The sequence below is a fragment of the Myxocyprinus asiaticus genome, chromosome 25 (genome assembly GCF_019703515.2).
Source record: "Myxocyprinus asiaticus isolate MX2 ecotype Aquarium Trade chromosome 25, UBuf_Myxa_2, whole genome shotgun sequence".
In the NCBI taxonomy this organism is placed as follows: Eukaryota; Metazoa; Chordata; class Actinopteri; order Cypriniformes; family Catostomidae; genus Myxocyprinus; species Myxocyprinus asiaticus.
In genome coordinates this window covers 46,345,303-46,367,500 of record NC_059368.1, presented here as the reverse complement: position 1 = coordinate 46,367,500, position 22,198 = coordinate 46,345,303, and the positions used below count along the sequence as shown (strand labels likewise).

Sequence of the window (22,198 nt, the reverse complement as noted above, 5' to 3'; positions counted from 1 at the left end):
TATAAAATTTATAGTTGCAGTCCTGCAAAATAAAAGGGTGCAATGGATTAAATTTCTCCCACAAAGTGATTTATCATGCCTGAAAATCATTTAAGAAATGGTAACTGTGAGAGAAAATTGATGCAATTGAAAGGCAGGTATAAATCAGATTCACACATCAAGAGACTTTGACAATGGAGAATACATGTTTCACCCAGTGCTGCTGGATTATTAACACGGATTAATGCAATATAAAATGATTTCTCTTGAACAACTGTTTCATTTAAAATTATATTTAGAACACAAAATCACAGAGGTATTCTGATCAACTTCTGTCATTTACAATTTATTACTAAATCTCATATCATCATACAAACGTATAAATATATTTTGACCCATTCAAAATGATATTTAGAATAAATGCCCTATCCTAAATTTTGTCAAATATAAACATAAAAAAAAATGTTTAGTAGTGAGAGTCGTTAGTGGTTACATTTGGTACAATTACCCTTAGTAAAATCACCTGCAATATACGACCATGAAGAGTGAATTCTGTCCTCAAAAAACGAAAATTCCAATATCATCATATACTGTATGTTCTACTGCTTTTGGGTAAATAAGTGAACACTGTTTATATTCAGGGAAGAGTCGACTATATAATGAAAGTAGATTTAATGAAAAGGTTCAACTCTGTAGTCATATTTTTATTGGAGCAGTTTGTCACTTGTTTCAAATGTTATAACATTGTAACAATTACTATTTACAATATTTGCTGGCCAAAACAATGGATTTATATTTTTGTATGTTACCTTTTAAATGAGCTGTTTGTGAATTGTTTTACTTTATCGTTTAATGGCAGGTCACATTACAGGGGCATCAAAAAACATTTAGTCAAAGGTCAACACGTGTTCAATGGACTGTATCTTTTTTTCCTGGGCAATAAAGGTGGAAATGTTCAACAGATTTTAGAATTGTTTTTTAATCGCACAGTTTTCTGTGATTAATCCTGATTAATTGTGGTACGTGGTACATTAACACAAACATTAAAATATAGTCATAACTATATTTACTCTATACTTGTTCTCAAAGAACTTGCAAGAAATGGGTTAGTCGTCTTTTATTTAAGTATAAATATCGTAAAATGTTCATTTTTTTTGCAGATAGAGTTAATAAAACACATTTTTCCAGGTAGAAATCTTTGACACAAGTATACATATGTACACATGCCATACAATCAGAGGACATGCTGTAATTTAAAGTTGGGCAAAATCTGCCGTTTTCCAGATCAAATGGGCAGATTTAATTCATATCAAACTTTATTGGCAATGCATTATTAGTCATAAAACATATTGAATGCTGAAGTTTAATTTGCTGAAGTTTTCTGGTGGGTCTCTCTCATGCAGTTTAGCTTTTAACCCTGGTTTAAATGACAGTGAGTGAATTTCTTTTACAGCACCGCTTGCGGGTGAAGTCTCCATTCTCTGTACAGTAAATCAGCTCCCTTGTTTATTATGCCCGCGACATGCGTTGTGCATAATGAATTAGCATGCACTGCTCCACGCAATCAGTTTCTGTGCTAGAATGTGCGGTGGAGTCGAGCGTGGACCTCCTGGAAATGTATATATGCCCATTTAACCACGGGAAGAGGGGAAAAACATTAGTGAAGTTTCAAAAAGTAAAAACAAAAATGGATACAGCATTAATTTTTTAATGCATTAAACAGTCAACTATTAATCACAGAAATTAACGTGTTCAATTTCTTAGCCAGACTTTTTTGAAGTAAATACTTTAAGGATTGTGCCTATAAAGAAATTGAAAAATAAAAATAAACCTACCCTACAAAGTAAAAGCTGCGACAACTAGCCCCAGTCTCCTATTTTGAGGTGAATACTATACTGCTCATACAAATCATTTAATGCTGATGTGGTTTTGCAGTTTATGGTTTATGGCAGTGAATGTTACCTTGTTTTTAGTGTGAACATTGGCTCCAGCCTTCACCAGCAGTTTGAGAGACTGACTGAAGCCGTGCCACGCTGCCTCGTGTAATGCTGTGTTCCCATTCTGAGAGAGGAAGAAAAGAATTCATCAACATTTCAAAATAAAATAATATCGGTAATATCATTAAAAACATCAACTACAGTAATCCTCTGATAAACATGTTGTGTTCTCTACTGGCACATGTGAAAGAGATTTTAAAGTATGTTTACCTTGTCCTGTCTATCTAGTGCACATCCTTCCTGAATGAGTGCTGAAATGACATCAGTGTTGCCCACCACAGCTGCCCTCTGTAAGGCTGTCTGGTCACCCTGGGAACAAGAATACAATACAGTACAAATACATACACAATATATTGGTCTATATAACAATATAGACATTATATAATAAGTGAAACATTCATGAAGTTGTGATTGTTTCTGTGGTGATTCTGCAGTGGAGCTGTCCAGAGTCAATGACAGAACAAACCTCCGGGGTAGATAGTTTAGGCATGACATTCTGGCTGACAACTAATTGTCAAATAAATAATTAAGATCAACAATTTTATTGTAAGCATATATTGCACAGGGAAGTGACATACAGTATAATAATATTTTAAATCACAAATTATTTACAAATGTTTCAAAAACATATCTTCTGCACAGTTGCCAAAATGCTAGTGTATTGAGAGAAAATGCCTTCATTTCTGAAATAATTATACTTTTCATAAATAAACAAAAGCCATATAATTCATGGATTCAAAAGTATTTAATAAATTATTGTAGCATTTAAAACTAGTTCATCAAAGTATGCGAACATGTTGAGATTTAGGTAGATCTTATTTATTATATCAAATGAATGAACTACTTGCTTGAACAACACTAAAGGGGTGTCGTTTTAAAGCTTGGAAGCTGAACTTTACAATGCATATAGGCAATATGACCAACTCTTATCAAAAGCTTTTTAATTCACTGACAAATTAAAAGTGTTCCCTTTTCATAACTTATGAAATATGATTATTTACTGTACACCACTGTCAAACATATGGTCAAAACATCATAGATCGGAAAGGTCTAGAGTAGAATACAATCAAATTTTGTTTTAATCACATACCAAATATTTATCGAATGAAAGCCCTGAGAAAAAGTTGTAAAAAGATGTCTTTTTGTAGCGTGTTTGATTGTGACTTCTTGAAACATAAACAGAATATATGAACAGCAGATGCTCCTGAATAAAACGAGCCCAAACACAATGTGATATGATGCATAGACTTGGAGGAAATGTGACGCTATCTCAGATATCAGAGCTGTCAAAGTTAAAGCGTTAACGCATGCAATTTACTTTAAAAGTTTAACATGTTCATTTTTCTTAAATTACTGTTAATAAAGCATGAACCAGCACTGGTCGAAGCAGGGCGGAACCTTTGTGACGTGTCCGCCCGGAGTCATTACACTGACGCACACACACACAACAGTCATGTCAGAGATCAAATGATGGGGAGAGGACCTCTTAACGTTATTTGTAGTACAAATCAAGCCCAGACGGGGTAAATCAAGTTCTTTGCAGCTTCTGTTAGGCGCAATTTAATTACCACAGAAGCACGTCAAGTCTTAACTATCACCAGAATGCAGAATTAGACATTTTTGTCTACAAGCGCTTTTCATGTGGAGTTCAAAGCGGTGCTTGACGCTGACGCCCTGATGCGAATCATGAACGCGACTTCAAAATGGCCGCAGCAAAGTGGATAGCCACAGTCTGCTGGCTGATTAACATTGTGGAGGATGTGAGTTTAAGAGATTTAATGTCCATTGCAATGAATATGCAACCTGTGTGGGGACTAGTTCTTTCAGTTAGTCAACCTCCCACTTAGACTTCGGATACGTTTAATGTAAATTGAATTGGTGATATTTTAGTGCATTTCTATCTTTATACTGTTGAAGGCTTTATTTGGAAAATATTAATAAAGCAGTATATTGTTACATATTGTTTTGTTTTCTTTCCTAAGAAGGAAATAAATGCATTTTGACAAGAAAATAAATATATATAGGAGTAAAATGTAAACACTTTCAAAATCTACGATTAATCGTGATTAACTATGAAACATTATATGATTAATAGCGAATAAAAAGTTTAATCAACCTACGAATTGCTTACTTCTAGTTTCTGTATATTAAGCTGGGACAGGAGAAAGTATTTTAACATAAAAAAACTGCACATTTCACCTTCAATAAATCTATTCTGAAAGCTCAGTCAACGAATGATATAAATGTTTTTTACACTTTCAATCATGCAATAAGCATGAGCTCAGAAGAGAAAATGGTGAAAACACTTCATACTCACATCGTCTTGAATATCCAGGTCACAACCGGCTGCAAGCAGAATCCTTACAACAGCAACGTGGCCCTTATAGGCAGCCAAATGCAGAGGTGTTCTGCCATTCTGCAAGTAAACAACATGCAAAATCAGGCACTGAAACAAAAACAAAAAGAGACTGTAATAGACATCAGTCAAGCTGTTGGGGAGGAACTAACTAAAAGTAACATCACCAATAACTTAACTAATTTTTTAAAGGAATAGTTCACCCAAAAATGAAAATTCTCTCATTATTCACTTGCCATCAGGCTGCTGGCTATTTGACGGTCCAAAAGGCATATTTAGGCAGCATAAAATTAATCCACATGACTCCAGACGATCAACTGATGTCTTCTGTAGCGAACTGATAGGTTAGTGTAAGAAAAAAATCGATAATTAAAATGTAATTAACTTTAAAAAAAAAATCGCTTCCTGCCAGCAGTCGACGCATCAGTGACGTAAGCTCTATGGCGCGCTCACTATTATGTTGCCTAAATATGCCTTTTGGACCGTCAAATAGCCAGCAGCCTGATGGCCCCCGTTTACTTGTATTATAAGGACATACAGAGATTCAACATTTTTCAAAAAATCTTTATTTGTGTTCTGCTGAAGACAGACAGTCATACACATCTGGGATGGCATCAGGTTAAATGAATAATGAGAGACTTTCCATTTTTGGGTGAACTATGCCTTTAAAGGTGCAGTATGTAAGATTCAGAAACCCTTGTTATTAATGACACCTGGGGCCGTTAAGTGAACTGCAGTCAGCTACCTGTTGCTCGTGCTCGTGAACACACTCCATAGGGACGCGAGCGAGCATCGACCAAAACAATGACATAACGTACAAAGAGACTGAACGTGATCCACCGGCATCATGCTGACAGATGAGGTAACATAATTAAAATTACACAGTTATGATTGTTTTACTACAAACTTTGAGACTGTATTTGACTCTCCAGTGCTGGAACAGGGCTAAAACAAAGTGTGGATATAGGTCTGACTATGCAAGACTGTAGTTTGAAGTAATCACTTTTCTTTACATGATACATTGACTGCATTTATACGATAACCTATGTCAGCGTTAGCTAGCTAGCCAGCTTTATCAATAGCTGTTAGCTAAATTCGGTGGATGATGACAGTAGCTGTTTATAAAATAGACTGTACATTATAAATATGTTGATACAATTCAGTTCCATCACAACTGTCATTTTAATATATCGATGCGCTATTGTTTTATAATAATAGATTGTATATATTTTCTGTATAATCAAGTTACGTTACACTAATGAATGGGTCATTTTGCATTATCTTGAACAGTGTCTAGCATTCATTTCATGTGTTATTGTAGTTTACCTTGCTGAATAATGACAGATTAACATTATGACAGTTACTGTGCAGGCAAGATCAATTTAGCTAAAATGACACAGATCAATCCTTATGGCACTATATTTCACATGCTTTGCAGTTATGTAAGCTTACCTGTCCAATAAGAAGAACGCCAATTCAGGGTCGGTTTTGATCCCCAAAACCAAACAAAGGTCCCTCCAGGAATCAAATGTCCTGCCGATGTTCACTCTAGTTTTCGCTCGACCACGATCACGTTCCCGCTTAGCCAGACAGGATTCAGTAAATGTTTTTTTTTTTTTTTTGTCTTACTCTGAGTTTGTGTAGGAGTCGGTGTTGTGCTGGGAGCCGGACGTTTGCTGGATTCCATCTCTAAGATAATGTTACCTAGTGTTACAGACTGTCTGTTGACGCTGTTGAATAGCGGAAGAGAAGCACTGAGGCTCTCGGGAGCGCACATAAACGTCACATCCATTGGATTTTCCCGGCAAAAGCGACCCGCTCCCTTCACATGAAAATCAGTCTACAGGCTTTAATAGGCAACCTAGGAAGACCGGGCTCATTTTTTAAGTTGCGTTACAAGCCGTTCACACATTGGCAAAAAAAAGGCGAATATTACATGAAAAATGTTACATATTGCACCTTTAAATTTAAGTACTGTAGATTTTCCTGTCACAAACTACTTCTTTCAACAAGCAGTGGTGTCTCGTAAGACAATGAAACAACACTTTATTTAGTAAAATATCATTGCATGAGCAGCTTACAGCAGAGTGAACTGATTAACAATGTTAATACCGTCAACGATATTACTGACAAAAATGTCCTTTTTCATCTTGTCTTTGTTATCTTTGTCAAATTAAAAAAAACGTTGTCAACGATAACAGAGACGAGAAGCAAAAGATGCACCATTTCAATAATTAAACGATTTAATTAAAACACAGTCAACGAAAATATAACAAGAATAAAATAATACAGCAAGATATTAACAGTGAAGAAACATTAAGAGAAACATCTGTTTTTAGAAGAATCTATAAAGAATTGACTCATCAAATCCATTAATCCAAAATGAACCACTTTAAAAATGAGTTAATTACCTCACTCAAACGCATCCTATTTATACATGACATTAATTACTATATTCACAACATATATGCAATACTACAAACATACAGACAACAAAGTGAATGAAGAAGTGAACTTGAACGAAGTTATGTGCTGGTCAGAATGCTTAACTTGCGTTGTGAATCTGCTGTTTCCATTAAAATGTGCAACACGCAATGCAATATCCTAAACTGGCTAAAACACCGAAAATTATTAACAGTCTCTAAAGCATGAAAAATTCAGAGTACAGTAATTTCTAATACTTCTAAAAGAGTATAGCTAATCCTTGAGTATAATCATTCTATGTTATAATTTCAAGAGCTCAGGTTCTCTGAACAAGGACAGTTAATTTATACATGTTTAAAGTAATAAATGTTTAGTATTTTTTCATGTTTGAGTGTTTGATTAAAGTTTGGTCTGTTACAGTTTGACACATTTTTGTCATTTTGCACATCATCATCAACTAAAATGTTATTTTCGTTAACTAAAATTACATGCCATTTTAGTCCAAGAAAAAAATTAATAAATATGGCATGATTAAATATTTTCTAAATTTAAAGGACATTTTGGTCAATAGACTAAAAATATATATATATATATATATTAATACTGGTGAGGAATGCAGCTTTGAGAAGTCCAATTCATTCATTTTATACAATCATTTCACAAAACAATATAATACTTAGTATAATGCTGCTGTTTATCACTGTTTTTGACTTAGTTACATAAATGAAGGTGCTTTCCAGTTTACTGTAAATTGATCTGTTCAAATAATGTCTAACGCTGTCACCTTAATTGAGATTCTCAATGTTTTTGTGCTAGATAAATGCTGAAAAAAAGTTGATCTGATCTGGGTTATATATTTAAATATTTACTTGATGGTTGCACCACATGACATTTTTAAAGTCATTAAATACTTTTTTTTTTTTTTTTTTTTTACAAAATTCTATAAATATTTTTCAACCAATGTGAAAACATGAACTCAAAGATTGTCTACAAACTTGACACGTGTTTTAAACCAGATTTTTAAATATTTCTCATTTTTTGTCACCTTGGACAACCTTATTTATCAAATACCTGCACACTGTTTATGTCTTGTGTCTATACTTTTGAAATAGTGAGCATTTTAACGTTAAAAAAAAATTGGTCCCCATTGGCCTCCATTGTGTCTCACTGGAACAAAGATTTGTGCTTTTTTTAAAGAAAAGGAAGAACGAGTTGAAATTAATTTTTGTGATAATCAACATTATGCCACAAATGCTGCTGATTGAACTTAACTTGTATTGAACCCGGAATATTCCTTTAAATGGCTTTGACATTGCCCCTCCCCAATAGCTTCAATGTAGTAAGCCACTTTTTATTGGTAGCTCATAACTACCTTTTCAAAATGTAGCTTGACAGTAGCTGTTTTACTTTAAATTGAGTAAGTTGTCAAGCTACAGTTTGAAAGTAGCTTCCTCAACACTGAACCTATGTGAATGTGTGGTAAAACAGAAATGACCATACACTAAATGTTACCATGACTAAATTACATGAATTCAAGCCACGGATAAACATGAAGCCAAGCAGAGGATAAACACTGGTTAATACATGACATCATTAGTCCTCTTATTGTTTAACACATTTTCAGATCTGATTAATCCCCCAGAAGACCAGTCTCATCTCATATAGAGATAATCACCAGATATGACCACTGATTTATCCTACACTTTGATCCTTATAAAGACAGCTTTGATTGATCTACCAGACAACTTTAAACCCAAACACTCAAATCTGTTTTATGAGTGGTTTGTAAGCCACGGTGAGGAAAAGGGGGAAATGGTCAGGCTGGGGGCAGGGTGTGACTTTGTATGCATTCTGGATGTTGGCATAAACATGATCTAGGGGTTTTTACCCCTTGTGGTAAAAACCCACTTTATCAAATTTGGGAAGAAAAGTCTTGAAGATTGACTGGTTGAAGACCCCTGCTATTATGAAGACTCCCTTCAGATGTGCAGTTTGTTGTTTGCTGATGACTGAGTAGAGTTTTCTGAGAACTAGCTTAACATTAGCATATCTTGAGGGCCATACAGTGCATCCGGAAAGTATTCACAGCGCTTCACTTTTTCCACATTTTGTTATGTTACAGCCTTATTCCAAAATGGATTAAATTCATTATTTTCCTCAAAATTCTACAAACAATACCCCATAATGACAACGTGAAAGAAGTTTGTTTGAAATCTTTGCAAATTTATTAAAAATAAAAAAAAATCACATGTACATAAGTATTCACAGCCTTTGCCATGACACTCAAAATTGAGCTCAGGTGCATCCTGTTTCCACTGATCATCCTTGAGATATTTCTACAACTTGATTGGAGTCCACCTGTGGTAAATTCAGCTGATTGGACATGATTTGGAAAGGCACACACCTGTCTATATAAGGTCCCACAGTTAACAGTGCATGTCAGAGCACAAACCAAGCCATGAAGTCCAAGGAATTGTCTGTAGACCTCCGAGACAGGATTGTACTGAGGCACAAATCTGGGGAAGGGTACAGAAAAATGTCTGCAGCATTGAAGGTCCCAATGAGCACAGTGGCCTCCATCATCCGTAAATGGAAGAAGTTTGGAACCACCAGGACTCTTCCTAGAGCTGGCCGCCTGGCCAAACTGAGCGATCGGGGGAGAAGGGCCTTAGTCAGGGAGGTGACCGATGGTCACTCTGACAGAGCTCCAGCGTCTCTCTGTGGAGAGAGGAGAAACTTCCAGAAGAACAACCATCTCTGCAGCACTCCACCAATCAGGCCTGTATGGTAGAGTGGCCAGACAGAAGCCACTCCTCAGTAAAAGGCACATGACAGCCCGCCTGGAGTTTGCCAAAAGGCACCTGAAGGACTCTCAGACTATGAGAAACAAAGATTGAACTCTTTGGCCTGAATGGCAAGCGTCATGTCTGGAGGAAACCAGGCACCGCTCATCACCTGGCCAATACCATCCCTACAGTGAAGCATGGTGGTGGCAGCATCATGCTGTGGGGATGTTTTTCAGCGGCAGGAACTGGGAGACTAGTCAGGATCGAGGGAAAGATGAATGCAGCAATGTACAGAGACATCCTTGATGAAAACCTGCTCCAGAGTGCTCTGGACCTCAGACTGGGGCGAAGGTTCATCTTCCAACAGGACAACGACCCTAAGCACACAGCCAAGATAACAAAGGAGTGGATCCGGGACAACTCTATGAATGTCCTTGAATGGCCCAGCCAGAGCCCAGACTTGAACCCGACTGAACATCTCTGGAGAGATCTGAAAATGGCTGTGCACCGACACTCCCCATCCAACCTGATGGAGCTTGAGAGGTCCTGCAAAGAAGAATGGGAGAAACTGCCCAAAAATAGGTGTGCCAAGCTTGTAGCATCATACTCAAAAAGACTTGAGGCTGTAATTGGTGCCAAAGGTGCTTCAACAAAGTATTGAGCAAAGGCTGTGAATACTTATGTACATGTGATTTTTTTTTTTTTCATTTTTTATTTTTAATAAATTTGCAAAGATTTCAAACAAACTTCTTTCACGTTGTCATTATGGAGTATTATTTGTAGAATTTTGAGGAAAATAATGAATTTAATCCATTTTGGAATAAGGCTGTAACATAACAAAATGTGGAAAAAGTGAAGCGCTGCAAATACTTTCCGGATGCACTGTATACTGCAGCTATCACCACCACCGTGAACTCCCTCAGTAGGTGCAAAGGCCTGCACTTTCCCATCAGGAGTTTCAGATTAGCAAAACAGTGTCTTTCAAGCAGTGACATTTGTGTACACCAGGCATCATTTACATAAATGCACAATTTACCCCATGCCATCGGTCGTGTCGGTCACAGCCAGTCACCGTTTAGATACAGACATTGCCTGTCAGTCAACTCGAGAATGCGCATTAGCTGAACCAGCCTGAAAAATTTTGTTTTTCTGAGCAAAGAATCACAATTTATGATACCATTGTTGTCAGATTTTACTGCTTTGATCGTAATCTCGACCGTTTTGGAGATTTCAGTCTTTCCCCACAAGTAGACAGGAGCTATACTTTCATGCCTCTTGTTTTCATAAAAAATAGCTGCCCAGCCTGCCCGGGAGCGTTCCAAAGATGACTGCCATGTGAACTGACTTTGGTGGATCTCATCTTTGATGTACTGGCATTGGAAGACATTTTTTATTTTTTATTTCAAGCACTTTTAAACACATTTCCACAAAACAAAAGGCGATTTTCCAAGTATTCCAGTACTTACATTTCTTAAAGTTCAATTCAAGCACGTTAAGCACTTGTGCGGACGCTGTAAATAGTGATTTTTATGTCTGATGGGTAATTTCATTTAGTTATGATCACGTGGACAGAAAACAATGTTGAAAATTTCACAATATTTTGGCTCAATATGGTTTGTCATTTATTTTGGTTCGTGATATTTCAAAATTGTATATAATTTTCCCATCCCTAACTGATAATATGCCATTTTACCAGTTATTTGTTTGAAAGTGAATAAAAGAGGTTGATGTAGTGCCTCTAGTGTTTATTTTACCAATAAACTTCCACGATACGTACAAAAAGCCACGTAAAAATCATTTTGTAAAAATGTAGGTATAGTTATAGTTCAATTAAAGTTCAATCGATTCATTTTTTTAATCAAATTAATTACATGACATGCTGATTAATTAATTTAATTACAGTTAATCACATACATCATTATTTGCTGAGAAAAGGTCCCCAAATCAAAATAAATTTCATATAAATAATGCATAATAATTGAAATATTTCTAAATCTAATATGTAGGGCCTATAATAAACATATAGTACAGATTTAAATTCAATTTGAAATGAATTGCATTATTGTGGCAGATGAATAAAGCATTGATTAGACAATACCAAAAGTGTCTTAAGAACGCAATATAATGTTTGTTTTATTCTTGTTTAAGCCTACAGTTAACAGCAATCTGTTCTGTCCGTCTGTGCTGTTTTTAATTGTCGCTCTATGTACATGTGCCTCAGATGGACACGTTTGGAGCGTCTTATTGGTATTCAGCGTCATAAACGCTGCATTTTTAGCACACTGTGTCAAGTTAAAAGTAGTGGAAACTTTGAAAATCACATCTCAAGATTCCTGTATTCTGTTGAGCTTCCTCCTGAGTGCTTCTCATTCTGTGGCTGCTGTTGACCTATTGACGCGGCTCGTAAAAACAGCTTGAACAGCTCGTATGGTTTGCTCGTGTGGTAGGAAAATATGTACTTTCATTACAGAATTAACGCGTCAGGGGGCATGATTAATTGTGTAAACTTTTTTAACGTATTATCTTCATATAATTAATCGCACTAAATTAACATGTTAAATCGACAGCCCTAATTATTATTTGCCCAGTTTTATGTGAAAACAATATGTGGGGTGGTTTGGTAAGTGGAGGAATGCTGATTTGATCACTGCAAAGAACAAGCCATGAGCCATAATTATTTTGCCCTCAAGCAAGTCACTTAACCCTACTTTGCTTCAGGATTACTTGAAAATTACAGGCAGGTGTGTTGGAGTAGGATTGGCTACCTCCGCTCCAGGGGGTTGTAAGTAAAGTAAGAGTAAGTCACTTCAGATTAAAACATCTGATAAATGACTGCTTTTTTAGTTGTATCATAAGAGTATCTGGACATTACTATTATCAGTTTGGATTAACCAATATAATACATTCTCGTATCTCATAAGGCCTGGTAGTGTAATGTGGTAAAGGTTATAAACTTTAGAAGTTTGACTTTGCACATTCTTTATTCTGACTGCTCACTTCGTGTCTGGTTCCATCTCACTTAAAGCACAAATGGCCTGGCTGTATGGGCAGTGTTATATTCACTTACTGCAAATAGTCACTGTAAAAATGGTTACATTTTTATCACATTTAATTAATTATATATTCATAAGACAGGCTCTCTTTTCTTCCCTCGTGCATGCACAATGGTGTCCTCACAGGTCCATGAAGAGAGCAGGTCTGTCAGTTTTCAACAGAACGAGTTGCCCAACCCATGCCTCGGACAGAAAGCATGCATCAGCCGTGTATGTCTTCACTGACATGAAATGGGGATGTGAAGAGTGGGATCGGAAAAAGACAGACTGGAACTCAGGTCACTGGCAATAAAAGGGAACATCAAATGTTCTACTCTTCACACCACATCTCCAAATACTGGTAGTTTTATGTAGTTATATCTGGTTTCCCCTGATTTGGAGTGCAAAAAGCCTGTGATCGTGTAGGTAGTGCTATTTGCACTTAGTGCACACAGTCACTTCGTACACAATGGCTTTAAATACATTTTGAATTTAATCAAGCCCAAAAAAAGAAAGAAAGAAAAAAAAAAATGATTTGGGCTCATGACACCAGCTTATAGGTTCTCAAAGGTCTGCACCTTTACAGTATGGGCCTTGGCAAAGCTGGCTGAACAAGCTTGTTTAATGCTTTGGCTTCAGCAGTGCCTTCATGCGTGGATGACACCATGCATTTCACTTACTATGTGTGATGAAACAGCCACTCCAGCTTTTGCCAGCCCTGAGACATGGCGATTGTTAGCAAAAGTCGCTCATCATGAGGTGAAAGCTTACAGCGGCAGTCTGAACATTTCAGGAATCTTGTCACAAGTCAATCCTTTTTGAATTTCTATATCACTTTTGCTACTATGTTTTGACTCAATAATAGTGATTTGCTAGTACTCTTGTACCATTGTCCCCTTTTGTGCAATTAAATCATTTTCTGTCTTCATTTACTTGACAACATTTGTTGTCAGCATCGAGTCTGGGAGTGCTTCAAAGGGATAAAGAAAACATTTACACTTTAACCAACTATGTCTATTTGAGTGTGAAGGTTCAAAAGAATAATCTGCTGATCAGTGTCCCTCAACTAGCACCAGAAAACATTTGATTGAGTTTTATATTATAACTTTCAGGAGGGTGTACTCATTTTTGCAACATGGCCTTTTATCATTTTGTTTAGTAATGACATGTTTCATTAGTATCTGATAAACCAGAGTAGCTTAAACATTACATTATAAATGAACACCAGATATGTTTTATTTGTAAAGAGATATTCGTAAATTTGTTAGGTTTCAGAGGGGGTGTACTCATTTATGCTGTGTACTGTCATTCAAATAAATTCATGCATTTTTATGTGTCCACATATACAGTATATGTTTACAAAAGCAAGCATATAACTAACCTTGGTAACGGCTACCTTGGCCCCTTTGTTGATGAGCTGAACAACATGATCAGTTCGGCCCTTGTGCGAGGCAACGAGGAGACGCTCGGAGAGTGCGCGCACAGATGATGCATCCTGCTGTGTCATGAATTAGGAGACGACTGGGGGAGGGGGGAATTTTTCTGATCAGAAGCAGGAATGGGATGAGAGGAGAGAGGAACCATAGATGTCTGGCTCTGGGAGGGAACGAACCCTCATGTCACTTAGAAAGGCCTGCAGGGAAAAAGGAAATGGTACAACTGTCATAACAGCAGCAACAGAGGGCACTGCAAAGGTTTCCCATGTGCGGATATTACACAGACAATGTCACACAGAAGAGGAGAGAGGTTTTTGCAGCATATTTTTGCCTGCCTCTCCAGTTGTCAGCCCTAAATCAAGTAAAACAGTGGGGTGCATGAGTCCACTAGAAAAATTACTTCTATTTTGCACTTTTTTATAACTTACTAATAACAAAAAAACTCATTGCACATTATATTATTAGCTTAACAATTTGAGTGACCATTTTACATTTTGTATGTGCCATTTTTTGTTGTAGTAAAGAATACTCTTAAATTGGCATGGGCTCCAAACGGTGTTTGAATTGATCAAAACCTGATGATCCATTTTTTTATTTGATTAGAAACTAAAAACAATGCAGAATTTTATGTATTTCTTCTTTATGTCATCACTTTTATTGAAATGTTTTCAAATCAACTATTTCAAGATTAATATTAAAGTCAGATTTCCTTGCTTCCACTCTGTCCCTCTGTGAGGATTATTTCAACATCTACGCACCTTGTTATGTTGTTTTGGGGCTCATTTTTGGGATGATTTTCCATATGATCTGTATGATGCTTTTACCTATTCCCATTATTACTGTTATGATCATATTTAATAAATTATCAAATGGAAATATTACAGATAAGTGCTGTAACAAGCATCTTGAGACAGAGAACGTGCATATGTGTTTTGATGTTTAATGTTTGTTGCATGCAGTTAATTTAGTCATTTTGATTTAATTCATTATTAAATCTGTTTGAAGTTCATTATTTTGTCTCTGTTTAATTAAGTGATTCATCAGGATTACCATAAATACTCTTACTATGAATGGGTACAATACAATTTATGCAAAAGTAATGTCATTCATTTCTCATTAAAATCAGCCAACATCTGTAATATAGACCCATTTCTAGTTCACACTACATCCACTTAAATAGCTGTTTGGTTTACACTGTTAAGTCTAGATTACAAGCTTTTAAATGACATTTGAGTCAAGTGAGTAGCTTTTAATTAATGAGTAAGTAGCTCCAGTTTAAAGGGTTAAAAGGCAAAAAGTTAAATTATTGGCTATCAGTATTGACCCAGAAAATCCATTTCATTACACCCCTAAAAGTATTTGTATCAAATTATAAAAGAGTGCAAGACAGAAGCATTTTCACCAACAGTCTCTTTGCGCCTTTTACTAATAGGTATCCGATAATGAAAAAAAGACCACATGTGAATGACCTCCAAGATGCATTCAAGAGGGATGGCAATGTGACCACTTAAACCACCTCGGGACTCAGCAAAGTGTAAATGCATCTTATTATTCAGGACACATACGTAAACTTTACTTCTCACAAACAGAACTATGTCAACATACAGAAGTTTGAGAGCATGAGAGCCAGTAATCATGGACTGAGCAACCACAACATTGCATTAGCAACATCATTACAACAATTAGCCCATGAGCTAATTTCAGAAACATAGGATGGCAGGTGAACAGAATGTATCACTGACCAATTAGTTAGCGCGTTTCTTGGAGTGGTGGTGGCGTAGTGGCCTAAAGCACTGAACTGGTAAGAAGAAGGTTGCTGGTTCAATCCCCACAGCCACCTCCATTGTGTCCTTGAGTAAGGCACTTAACTCCAGGTTGCTCCAGGGGGATTGTCCCTGTAATCAGTGCACTGTAAGTCGCTTTGGATAAAAGCATCTGCCAAATGCATAAATGTAAATGTTTCTTGTGAATATTAATGAGCCTTCCCCTGTCATCTTAACCATATTTTTTGCTCATTCAAAAAGGGGAACGAAACCGTGTTATCCACTTTAATTATAAGTACAGCTCAATGGATTGAGCAGCACGAGTACAGAGCAGGTGTGTTTCATTGTGAACTAGTCACAACCGCGCAGATCATTATCAACAGCGCTAGCCATTACCTTGATCAGCTATCAGCACGACAGAATGGAAAGAGATGCGTGAGCGCAAGGCAGATGCTACTGTTAATATAATTTACATTTGCATCCCAAATTCAAAATCAATGCTTACTGTCAAATGTGAATTTCAATGCACAAAATATGCAATATTACTAATAATTGCATGGGTGCTACCAAATCAGGTGCCGATGCCACATTTTCAACAGGCCCTTTGAGGGCACACATAACGCTCATGTGGCCCGGGTTGAAATTGAGTTTAACACCCCTGCACTATGGTCTTAATTAAGGGCAGCTGACAGATGAGCAAGTGCAGGCACATCCCTAATACCTAGCAACACCTCCCCCATCCAGCCCTCTCCACATTTTTCAGGGATTCTCCAAAGGACGGATTTTCAAGTTCCATACCACCCTATACAACAGCAGACTGGCCTGTTCACATACTGAATTGCTTGTGTACCATGAATAAAGTCTCATCAAGCTTAATAATAAGGATTTTTTTCTGCTTTTCTGGTCAGGCCAGTAGTTTTGATTAGTACTTGCCAAATCAATATTTCCCTGAACATTTGTAAACCCTTCGTAGACGAATTTGCATATTTATGAAGTCAACAACATTGATTGGACGAATACAGCTCGAGACAGAAATGCTTTATGCTTGGAACTTGCCTATTTGTGGCAATGTCGACACCCAAATTAGCTGCTCATCTTATATCTTCTGAAACATACTACAATTAACATCTGTAGAAGTAATCCTGCTGTCTCTTCATCATTCCAGTTAATGCATTTGCCATCACTGTTCAACATTTTTTAACCGGTTTCCATCAGTGAGTGAAAGTTTCTGCAGTTGTACTAAGTGCATGATTATTTAACAAGTGTTCTAAAAAGCATTATTTTTCAGACTGGTCCAGCTAATGCGCATGCATGTTCTCAAGTTAATTGACAGGCGATGTCTGAATCTAAAAGGTGATTGTCTCTTTTACCTGTAAGGCGGGACTTCCTTTTCTACATCCGCTATATTGGGTGCTCCAATTTCTTCCACTAATTTTAAATTGTATATGTTAGTATACAGTGTTTTCAGAGCGGCTCTGTGCTCCACAACTCCATCTCGTGCTCAGAGTAACAGATGTGCTCCGAGTTCGGTTCCGTTTGCTTACGTGCGCTGGGTGTAGAGCTGCACGATTCTGTATAAATTGAGAATCAAGATTTTTTGGCTTAGAATAAAGATCAAAATTCTTTCACGATTCTGAAAAAAAAAAACAAATGCTAATTTCAGTGATTTACAAAACCTGGACATAAGGGTTCTAAACAAAGTAACGTAATTTACTAGAGGTTCGGACTAAATGTTCTCTGCTTCAATCTATGCAAAAATGCAATTGTATTGCAAGTTGTAAATCAATTATATAAATGTAAAATGTCCTAAGTCCACAAAAGGGCGCAACGTATACATTATAAACCAAAGAGCACCTTGTTATTATTGCAAAAAAAAAAAAAATCCTGTTGAAAAAGTGCATAAAAAAAATAAACAATTTAGCCTGTTTCTCACATGCCAAGTAAAAAGCAAAATGAGTGGAAAAAAGCTTCATTAACAGTTCTATGTTAACTTGGTATTGCACTGGAAAGCAATAAATCACTGTTATTTTACAAAAGTAAAAAAAAAAGAAAAAAAAAGAAAAGAAAAACGAGGCCTTGAGTGTTTCTCTTGTAAAAATTGCTTCAAGTTTGTAAAGTAATTACTCAAGAGCCAGTAATTAAATAGAGAACAGAGTAAACAGTGCTTTAAGTGTTTCAGTAACTGTAATTAAACATAAAAAATATATATAATATAAAAACATAAAAAATTGGGGCCTGGGTAGCTCACCCCTGGAGTTCGCTAGTTTGAATCCCAGGGCATGCTGAGTGACTCCAGCCAGGTCTCCTAAGCAACCAAATTGGCCTGGTTGCTAGGGAGGGTAGAGTCACATGGGGTAACCTCCTCGTGGTCGCTATAATGTGGTTCGTTCTTGGTGGGGCGTGTGGCAAGTTGAGCGCGGATGCCGCGGTGGATGGCGTGAAGCCACGTGATAAGATGCGCAGGTTGATGGTCTCAGATGCGGAGGCAACTGGGATTCGTCCACCGCCACCCAGATTGAGGCGAATCACTTCGTGACCACGAGGACTTAAAAGCGCACTGGGAATTGGGCATTCCAAATTGGGTGAAAGAGGAAAAAAATAAAAAAGTAAAAAGTAATTTCATGCAAATGAAAGTACTTAAATATTTGACTGTCTTTACTGTGATAGATTTACATTAATAGTGATTTCATGCAGCAAGAATGCCTGAATGCCCATAACAGACAGCATGCATCTAATAGAAATCACAAATCTAACATTTGAAGAATTTGTCCCGTCTGCTTATACATTAACGTCTGTTGTCTGTGTCATTAACGTTTGCTTTAATATCTCGTCAAGACAGCGCAGATTTAATGTCGTCTGTTTACAGTGGTAATTCATTATCAGCTGTGTTTACATTAATATCACCTAAAGAGGGTACTGTGATTAAAAACAGCACAGAGTCTCGTGCAGGAGCGCTGCATTCATCATGAGACACAAGCACACGGGCACACACGTGAGCGTTTGAGAGCAGTCGGCTGTAATCAAACAGCTCATGGGTAGCGAATTTAGTCAGATCTGGGTAATGCCGGTATTTTTTTTTAGCATTGGTCAGTGGCTATTAAAATATTGAACTGAACAGAGATTATGTTACACTAATCGTGGCTGCACCCTGCAGTTTGTAAAGCTCTGTGCTGGACAAATGTCTTTGGCCATTGCGTTTTAGTTTATTCAGCGTCTCATGCAGGAGCGCTGTGTTTTGTAGATGACATATAAAGTTTAAAACATCAACATTTAAAAACGTGTCTTGAAGTGAATGTCTCATTTAAATCTGACCGCCTTACAAAGGCATGCCACGGAAATGTTAATATACATTGCAGAATCATTGTAATTTAGAAATGAGATCACATGTGTGTCTGAATCGAGATCGTGATCTTTTAACGATTAATCGTGCAGCTCTAGCTGGCCGTGTTATTTTTAGGCAAAGCAGGGATACCGGCATGTCCCGGGTGAAGTGGTTTTTATTATCCTCTGCAGTAGCAGCATCTCAGTCTCTGCCGGACACAGGTACCATAATAATAACGCGGAATAAAAGATGAGGTATAATACAAACATCTTTATTAAATTATTTCCGAGCAAACTACATTTTTAGAAACACCTGTTGAGTCCGCAAACATGCGCTCTTTCTTTCTCCGCGAGTGTGTTCCCCTCATTAAATCTCCAGCGGGAACAAGTGCAAACGGAATTACACTCAAAAAAGGATTTTTGCTGCTTGTTCACTTTAATTAAAAATAACTAAAGCAACACAATTCGAGAACATTTCGTCTTAAATTCATTACGTTAAATTCAATTCAATTGGTAAACTGAAGTTTACGTAATCCATTTGAGTAAGGTCTACATGAATATTTTTTGTAGCATTGATGAAACTGGCAAGGGGATTTCCATTTCCCAGCATGCTTTGCAGGGGACTGGATGGTGTGAACAAATGTTGAAACTAAGTGTTATTTTTGAGCAAGATAAGAACAGGATGAGTTTTGAACATGTTTACTGTTCTGTGTTTGTTTGGCTGGACTATTGTGGTGAAGACTGGTGCTTGTGCTTTGGTTGAGGATGGACTTGCACTTTCAAGTGATGTTTGATTTGAATGCTGTTTAGCTCTTCAAACAGTTGCCATCAAACTGACAGTGCAACAGTTTCACTGTCCTTACACTTGCTCAGCTGGCATATACTAACGAATAAAAAAAAAATCATTAATTTGGACAAACATAAGACAATTAATTGAATAAACCTTAGTAAATTAATCAAATTAAGTTTGCCCAACACAAAAAAATTAAGTTAGATGAATCTAATAAAGTTGAGTTAAACCAACTGTATTGCATTGGCTTGACCTAATCCAACAAAATTATGTTGGCTCAATTCAACTGTTTTAATTTCAATTAAATAGATTAAATTGCTTGTAAAACATTTTTGAGTGTAATATTAGATAAATCAAATAAATCGATGTATAATATTTGGATACTATAATACAGGGATTCCCAAACGTTTTTGTCATCCGAACCCCTCTGACCTAAATGATTTACATGAAGTACCCCCTGATATTTTAAGTAATGTTAACATTTCGAAATATAATTAATTTTGCACTTTTTTATTATTATTATTGTTATATTGTAATGAACCTTTATTACACCTATTGTTCTTTTCTTATAATATCTATACGTTTTATTTCATTTAAATCACCATCGGCATTTCTATCCCAATCAGAGATTGCACTACAGTCACAGGAGTAAAAATAAAATAAAATAAATAAAAATGAAAATTTGAAACATACGACATTCCATTTGTGTGTGTACATTTGATATTTTGATATTATATGATATAGCCAAATTCACATTTTCATTCATTAAAAATGTCTTTTCATTAAAGTAACTAACTGTAGCAACTATTACAGCCTGGGGTGGGGGGCCATGCAAGGAAATAGTAGACGGCTGGCTAAATTACACCTTTAAGACCCATCAGAAGCTTCCGTCAACTGGTCGGTTCGGCAGCAAACAGAACCAGCACACAAGCGGTTAACAGTACAGGCCAAGAAGGTACAGCCATCACCTATTGCTTCTCAGGACTACAGAGAAGTCAGGATAATGAAGGATACTTTTAAAACAAGACTGCATTGCTGTTAATGAAAGTTATTATGTTATGTCATATCTTTGTATGGAGAGTAGCGTGTAATTTACTTTTGCATTAAAAAGTACATTTTCTCATCATCAGTCAGAGAACACAATCAACGGTGAGAAAATGGCACTGAAGCCACATACACACAAGATTGGTTAAAAGGAAAATTGACTCGCTTGGTTTAAGTTAAGTGTTCTTTTATTTGTCAAATTCATCAATGTTTTCAAAAATCTCGTCACTCTCTCACGAACCCCCTGGTGTTCCCTCATGAACCCCTGTTTGGGAAACCCTGCTATAATATAATGCATTGTTAAATACAATATAATAAAACAATTAATTAATACAACTTTTACATTACATTTAATCACTTTAGTTTGATACTAAGCCTCTTTCTTAACAGGGCTATCTATCCTAATACAGTAGAATATGTTGTGTAAGCCTACATGTTTTTAAGACCTGTTCATTAATATGAATATGTTTGTGTTTGTTTATCATTTAACCAACCTACAGTACTTTTGTCAGCAAAAACTACACTTAAAAAAATTCTGTTTAAAAAAAAAAAAAAAAAATCTGGCAGCTGTGGTTGCCAGAATAATTATGTAAAAAAAAATACAATAAAAACAACTTTACAGAATATCCTGTACATTTTACAGTTTAAAACTGTTGTTTTTACAGTATATTTTACGGTGCAGTACCATTGTTTATATTATTAAATGATTAACTTAATATATTAACCTTCTGAAACTGTAAAAATCTGCTTTTCACTTTATTATGTATTGTTATTTTGTTTTTTTTGCCCTTTTTCTCCCCAATTTGGAATGCCCAATTCCCAATGCGCTCTAAGTCCTCATGGTGGTGTAGTGACTCCGTGAAGAGTTACCGTGAAGACGTAGCGCATGTGGAGGCTTCACGTTATTCTCCGCAGCATCCACACACAACTCACCACGCACCCCACCGAGAGTGAGAACCACATTATAGCGACGACGAGGAGGTTACCCCATGTGACTCTACCCTCCCTAGCAACCGGGCCAATTTGGTTGCTTAGGAGACCTGGCTGGAGTCACTCAGCACACCCTGGATTCCAACTAGCGAACTCCAGGGGTGAGCTACCCAGGCCCCAATTTTTTATGTTTTTATATTATATATATTTTTTATGTTTAATTACAGTTACTGAAACACTCAAAGCACTGTTTACTCTGTTCTCTATTTAATTAGGGGTGATAGTCAGCATCAATACTCCCTGAGATACTCAGGCCCCCTATAATGTATTGTTAATCATC

At 36.6% G+C, this 22,198-nt stretch overlaps 1 protein-coding gene across 4 annotated transcripts in view; it reads right to left on the bottom strand.

The window, feature by feature from the left end:
• The window catches only part of LOC127416156 (ankyrin repeat domain-containing protein 6-like), a 66,099-nt gene that overhangs the window by 27,172 nt on the left and 16,729 nt on the right, over positions 1 to 22,198 (bottom strand). For all 4 annotated transcript variants that reach the window (XM_051655336.1, XM_051655338.1, XM_051655335.1 and 1 more), the window contains exons 2-5: positions 13,956 to 14,207; positions 4,294 to 4,392; positions 2,187 to 2,285; positions 1,942 to 2,040 (exon numbers count right to left, since the gene is read on the bottom strand). In XM_051655336.1, the coding sequence (XP_051511296.1) occupies positions 1,942 to 2,040; positions 2,187 to 2,285; positions 4,294 to 4,392; positions 13,956 to 14,081 (423 nt within the window). In that variant the 5' untranslated portion in view covers positions 14,082 to 14,207. The remainder of the gene's footprint in view (positions 1 to 1,941; positions 2,041 to 2,186; positions 2,286 to 4,293; positions 4,393 to 13,955; positions 14,208 to 22,198) is intronic.